Below are 6,567 nucleotides of genomic sequence, written 5' to 3'. Positions count from 1 at the left end.
TCATATCTCATAGCGCTCTGCTCTTAGTCATGTCTTTGTTTTCTTCTGGGGATGAATAAAGTTTAATTTGACATGTTTGACTTCTGGGTGAGACAGGACTTCTGTTGATGGGAGAACGGTTTTTATCTTGTGACTGTTTCACTGTGAACAAATGAACCAATGACGTGTTGGCGTGTTCTGAAGCGGTGGACTGACGCCGGCCTGTGTGTGTTTCAGCCGACCAGGTGTACGGAGACCAGGACATGCATGAGGTGGTGCGGAAACACTGTATGGACTACCTGGTGAGTTGCTGCCGCCGTGCCGCCGCCGCGCTCGCTGGCGCTCCTGTGTTCAGTGCTAATAACGTTGTGTTTGGCCTCAGATGAAGAACGCCGACTACTTCTCCAACTACGTGACAGAGGACTTCACCACATACATCAACAGGAAGAGGAAAAACAACTGCCACGGCAACCACATCGAGATGCAGGCCATGGCCGAGATGTACAACAGACCGGTGGAGGTGTACCAGTACAGCACAGGTGAGTCCGTCTGCCGGGTACCTGCCGGGTACCTGCCGGGCACCATCGGCCAATCACATCCTGCCAAACTCACCCCCTCCTCTTCCTGCCGCAGAGCCAATCAACACGTTCCACGGCATCCACCAGAACAACGACGAGCCAATCAGAGTGAGCTACCACCGCAACATCCACTACAACTCGGTGGTGAATCCCAACAAGGCCACGATCGGCGTCGGACTGGGGCTGCCGGCCTTCAAACCCGGGGTAACCGACCCGACGCCGCCTCAACACGTTCAGGGGCGCTCCTGGATGTCCTGTCACGTTCATGTTTTGGTTTTTTATATTTTAGTCATCACTTTTTGACATTAATGAATAGTTTTAGACATTTTTATGAATACTTCTGACTTTTTGTATGTTTTGTTAATTTTAAAAAAATAGATTTCTATTCTTTTTATTAATATTTTTATTGTTTGACATTTTCTAAGTTTTATGAATGCTTTTTTAAAAACTTTTTCCTACCTTTTATTAATGCTTTTGGGAGATTTCATCATCTGAAAGATTTTTTTTTTTTTTTACACAACTCAAATCCGAACACACACAGAAAACGTGTTTTCAGACTCGGTGAATCTGAAAATCAGAGCAGTTTGAAACCAGAAGAGAAGACAGAACCCTACTGAGAATCCATTTTGAGTTTCCTCCGGTAATCTGTGACAGGCTTAGTGTTTCTAAACCAGTGAGTCAGTGCAGATGAAACCTTCTCACACTCAGGTCTGCTGCTGGTAACTAAATCCAGACAGTATCAGGCCGAGACTGATGCTGGTTTCCTCCCTCTCCCAGTACGCAGACCAGTCTCTGATGAAGTCGGCCATCAAGACGTCGGAGGAGTCGTGGATCGAGCAGCAGATGCTGGAGGACAAGAAGAGAGCGACGGACTGGGAGGCCACCAACGAGGCCATTGAGGAGCAGGTGGCCCGGGAGTCGTACCTGCAGTGGCTGCAGGACCAGGAGAAGCAGGCCCGACAGGTAAGACGAGGCGCGTCCTGGTGGGTTTCACCTGAGCAGTCAGCTGGACTTCAGGTGTCAAACAGGTGGAGTGTTCCTTTAAAAATCTGGCTATTTGCGTATAAATGGTAACGGTCTATATATGTTATCTAAATATGCTATTTAACTACGATAGCTAACATGTTCACTATCTAAACATGGTTATTCTGTATACGTGTATAAATCTGTATAGGCTAACTATATAAATATGCTAAACATGCTACCTACATATGTGCTACCTGTATAAATGTGCTATCTGTATATGCTAGCTATCTACAGATGCTCATATGCTAACTATTTAACTATTTAGCTACAGCTGTCTAAATATGCTAACTATTAAAATTTGCAAACTATGTTTGCTAACTGTCTGAATTGCGAACTATCTGTGTAGGCTATCTAAATATGCTAATTATTTAAAGAACAAGTTATCTAAAGATGCCTACTATCTGAATATGGTAACTCTCTGTATATGATCTTTTATAATATAGAATGCTATTTAAAAATAGGATCCCACACATGCAAACTATCAAAATATGCAAATTGTTTATACCTGCTAATTAACTACATGTCAGTAGGAGCTCAACCTGGACAGAGTTGTGTTCAGAGCCTCAGAGCTTCCAGTCTGACACTGTTAGGATCCAGCCTCTAGGCTCAGCCGGATGGAACCAGATGGAAATGGTTCAGGCAAAGCAACTTATCGCTCAGTCACGTAAAGCTACAGACACAAACTGCTTAAACGAAGCACAAATACCGACATCCTTTCCCTTTCAGCCCCGTAAGGCCAGCGCCACCTGCAGCTCAGCGACGGCGGCCGCCTCCAGCGGACTGGACGACTGGAGCGCCCGGTCGCCACGGCAACGCGACTCAGACCCCTCCCACTCCGACCTCACGACCGCCCCGTCGACCAACAACAAGCCTCCCTCCCCCGCTGGAGCCGCCCTCATCCTGAGCAAACCCCCGTCCCCCTGCGCCCCAGGTAAGCATAGGGGGACCCACGGGCCCCACATCGACACCCAACCAGCTGCCGTGTGGGGACGGTTCCGCTCCTGGACCGAGGTTAGAGCTTCCTGCTGAACAGCTGTGTGGTGTTTGGTGTGTGCAGGTCCCAGCAACCAGAGTCGTCACCATTTGGAGTACAGAGCCATCATGCAGGAGATGTCGCCTACAGCCTTTGGTAAGACACACAAACACACTCGGCTGGCATTGTGAGGACCATCGGTGGCACAGCGCCATCCCAGGACAGAACCCAGAACAGCACCAGGCCTCACCACTGCACACGGTCGCTCAGCTCTCCGTCATCGGGTTTGTTTACAGTCGAACCTCGAACAGGACGCAGCCGAGCAGAGCTGCTGGGCGTGGCGCGTTTGAGGTTACACGAGGTCGCCGTGGCGCTGACAAAACACTCGGTTTCATTGTGTGTGTCGGTGTTATGAGGTGTTAACAGCTCGACTGGAGCAGCTACCACCACAGGACAGAACGGTGTTTAACTCACCGCCGTGGATGTCGTCTGCTCTCCGTCAGCAAACTGCAGCATTCACACTGTTCAAATCATTGCTTTAGTAATAATCATAATAAGTCATTGATCTGTTAAGCTTAGAACGCGTCCGCTTGGTGAACAGAAATGTCACTTAGTGATCACAGTTACTGACATCTGTCCTCTCACTCTGTAACATCTGGAGTCTAGTTTCACATATTTACATATTTGTACCTGATGAGCAGTTTTTCAAACATTTCTACTATTTTTTGACATTTTTAGAGATGTCTTTTGTCCATTTTATTCGTGTTTTTGGAGCTTTTTATTATTATTATTTCTGAAGTTGCTCAAGCATTTAATTAAGATTTTCTTTAGGTTTTTATCAGTATGTTCCTGACATTTTTGGTACAGTTTATTACAATTTGGGACGTTTTAGTTGTATTTCTCTACATTTTTTTGTGAATTTTATTAACATGTTCTGTACATTTTTGCACGTTTTATTCATATTTTTCAAAAGTTATGTGTGTATTTTGAAACCAAAACATAGTTGACGTTGTTTGTCTTCTGCTTGTTCGGCTTGATTACTGACCTTCTCATCATAATAATCAGCTGAGACGTAAATGAAAACTTACAAAATGTTGATTTAGAAATGTTGAAAGCAACATAAACAGTGTGACTGCTGCTCTGCTAAACTAGGCTAGTTAGCATTTAGCAACTCTCTTTTGATCCACATCATTTTTAAATTTAGCTTTGGTCTCATTTTTGTCAATAATTGCTAGCTTAGCTGATAGCTAGCCTTAGCTAGCCCAGGTGCTACATAGTACTTTTCGAGTTTTCTGTTTGGTTAAGCTAGCCATAAAGTTGGGGGAAAATAAGCTAACAGACTGCCCAGCTGTTCAATTATTTGACTATGCTAAATGTCAAATTATGTAATGTACAAGAAATTAGCTAGTTCACCACACAGCGTGTACAAAGTGTCTGAATAGTGAGTCATACATCTTGTAACAACTCCCTCACTTATTAGCCGTCGTTCATCGTCGATGCTGGTTGTGTCTCAGTAATGCTTCATGTGCGTTTTCAGTTAAACTTCACAGTAAAATACAGAAATGTGGCCGTTGTTCCATGGCTGCAGTGGAGTTTCCACGCATCTGTAGAGGATGCTGCCAGGCGTGAACCTCCCACATAGCAACTCCATTTGCCTAATTAGCATAAGCAACACCAAGCACAAGGCTAAATAGCTTAATATTACACTATCACTGTACTGAAGCTATTTCTAAACCATTTAACCTTTAATTTACCCACAAAATGTGCTGTTAATGAAAACATGGCCAAACACATGCTTCATTAAACTGTGTACTTCTCCACAAAGCTCGGCTAGCGCAACGTTAGCGTCCCTGCAGATAGCTACAGTCAAACCCCCTCGTGTATCTGTTTACGTTTTTATGAACTTTTCTGACATCTCCTCTTTACAACGCCTTATCAGAGCTTCTGTTAGCAATAAGTGCTAGCAGCGCTAACAGCGCAGGCAGCTAGACAAGGTTACACCGTGGCCTCCACACAGCAGGGGGCGCTGCAGCGAGCCTTCGGCGCTAACGTCGGTTCGATGGCTGTGTTTCAGGTCTGACGGACTGGGAGGACGATGAGATCCTGGCGTCGGTGCTGGCCGTCTCCCAGCAGGAGTACCTGGACAGCATCAAACACCAGAGCGCCGCCATGCACCGAGAGAGGGAGCCGTCGCCCGACAGCAGCTGATAACCGGCCGACACGCACACACAGCACCACGCCACACAAAACGCACACACACACACACACACACACACACACACACACACACACACATAGACGTATACACACACACACATAGACACACAGCGATGACCTTTGACCCCTCCCCCACCTACCTCCCTCCCCCGCCTCACCTCTGACCTACAGAAGGAGATTGACCAGGGAAAGAATAAACATCCAACAACGATGCACACTTGTTTTTTTATTTTGTTCTTCATCGGCTCATCACTCTCTCCGGTCTGTCATCTCCCCTACCCCACCCCCCCGCTCTCCTCCGTTTCCCCGGTTACCGTTCAGGAGCTCGGTCTTAACGCTGATTCGGGATCTGTTGTAATGTAAACATCATTCTGGGCAGCTTTCAACAGAATTTTTAGCTTTTTGTTGTCACAGTCAGGCTGATTGTTCCAGCCTGTTAGCTCTGTGGCTAGCAGGGCCATCGGTTTCAATGAAGAATGCCAATCAGAACTGTGTTTGTCAGTTTCCTGGAGGCTAGGCTGGCATGCTCTTTAGCAGGCAAGCTATCACCTTAAGTCTTAAAGTCAAAACCTGAAATTTTAAAGTTCTAACATTGCTGAAAAGCCACCATTATGGTTCGCTAACTTGTTTTCCGTTCTTCTTAGGGTCATCGTGCTAGTCAAAACCAATCAAGGCTAACAGTGTAAACATTTGTCTGCGTCCTGTAGGCCACGTTAGCATGCTTCAACTTAGTCTACATTATCCACAGTGTTATCTTTTCAGGTAGCTGACAGCAAAGTTGTTTTCCACCTCTTCTTATTGCTGTCTTTGCTCCCACTGGCGGCTATTTTTTGTGGGGAATGCTAGTCAAATTTTTAAACTTCATAATGATAATCAGAAAGATGACCAATCTGTGTCAGTGTCCTATGAGCTAAGCTAGGATGCTGTTTAGAGAGCAGGCTATCACCTGAAATCGTACTATGTTGTTAAGCTAGCTCCTGACTTCAGATTGCAGATTTTATCCTTCTCGCTGCTTCCAGCAGGTGAGAAATGACACCGCTAACAGATAGCAAGCTGCCTTTACAGTTAGCTTCACTACAGATTGTGATTTTTTTCCCCCCTGTCATCTTAGTGCCATTATGCTAGTCAGAATTGAGCAAGATAAACTGTCCTGTAGGCCCCTTTAGCATGCTATACCTTAGTTTTAAGCTAGCCAATAATGCAGTTGTTTCCCATTTATTCTTGCTATGATCAGTGGCGTTCATTTTGTGTGAGAAATCAAATTCTAAGTGCTAATCAGAATCGAAAAAGACTCTATGTATCTCGTAGGCTAGGTTAGCATGCTGTTTAGTGAGCAGGCTATTACCTGAAGTCTTACTGTGCTTTAAAGCTAGGTCTTTTTAGCACCGCTAACAAGCTGTGTTGCTGTTAGTTTCCTGTTATTAGCGATCATGTTTCTCCCATATGCAGCCATTTTGTGTGAAGAATGCCAACCGAACGCTGATCAGAGCTAAAATGACGAGCTGTCTGTGATGTTTAGGCTGCGCTAGTGGGCTCTTTAGCGAGCAAGCTACCATGTGAAAGTCTTATGTTTTGAAGCTAGCTCCTGCTGTTTCCAGGTTAGCATGGCCGCCGTAAGCCAAATTATTTCGCAGCTCCCACTGGCGGCCATTTTGTGGTGACACGTTTTTTTTCCATCATTATCTGACAAATTAAAAGCCTCCAGCTTCACGGCCTGTAACACCTCCTCCTCCTCCTCCTCCTCTTCCTCTTCTTCTTCTTCTTCCTTCTCCTCCTCCGTCATCATCATCATCA

General features: G+C 45.6%; 1 protein-coding gene across 2 annotated transcripts in view; it reads left to right on the top strand.

Annotated features, from left to right (window-relative positions):
* otud5a (OTU deubiquitinase 5a) overlaps positions 1-6,567 on the top strand; it is a 22,486-nt gene extending 15,919 nt beyond the window's left edge. For both annotated transcript variants that reach the window (XM_008293060.1, XM_008293059.1), the window contains exons 3-9: positions 217-281; positions 362-518; positions 613-761; positions 1,335-1,520; positions 2,310-2,514; positions 2,641-2,712; positions 4,631-6,567. In XM_008293060.1, coding sequence (XP_008291282.1) covers positions 217-281; positions 362-518; positions 613-761; positions 1,335-1,520; positions 2,310-2,514; positions 2,641-2,712; positions 4,631-4,764 — 968 coding nt within the window. In that variant the 3' untranslated portion in view covers positions 4,765-6,567. The remainder of the gene's footprint in view (positions 1-216; positions 282-361; positions 519-612; positions 762-1,334; positions 1,521-2,309; positions 2,515-2,640; positions 2,713-4,630) is intronic.

This window comes from Stegastes partitus, unplaced genomic scaffold (genome assembly GCF_000690725.1).
Source record: "Stegastes partitus isolate 25-593 unplaced genomic scaffold, Stegastes_partitus-1.0.2 Scaffold855, whole genome shotgun sequence".
NCBI lineage: Eukaryota > Metazoa > Chordata > Actinopteri > Pomacentridae > Stegastes > Stegastes partitus.
The sequence above is the reverse complement of the archived record's forward strand: the minus strand, read 5'-3'. Positions and strand labels throughout refer to the sequence as shown.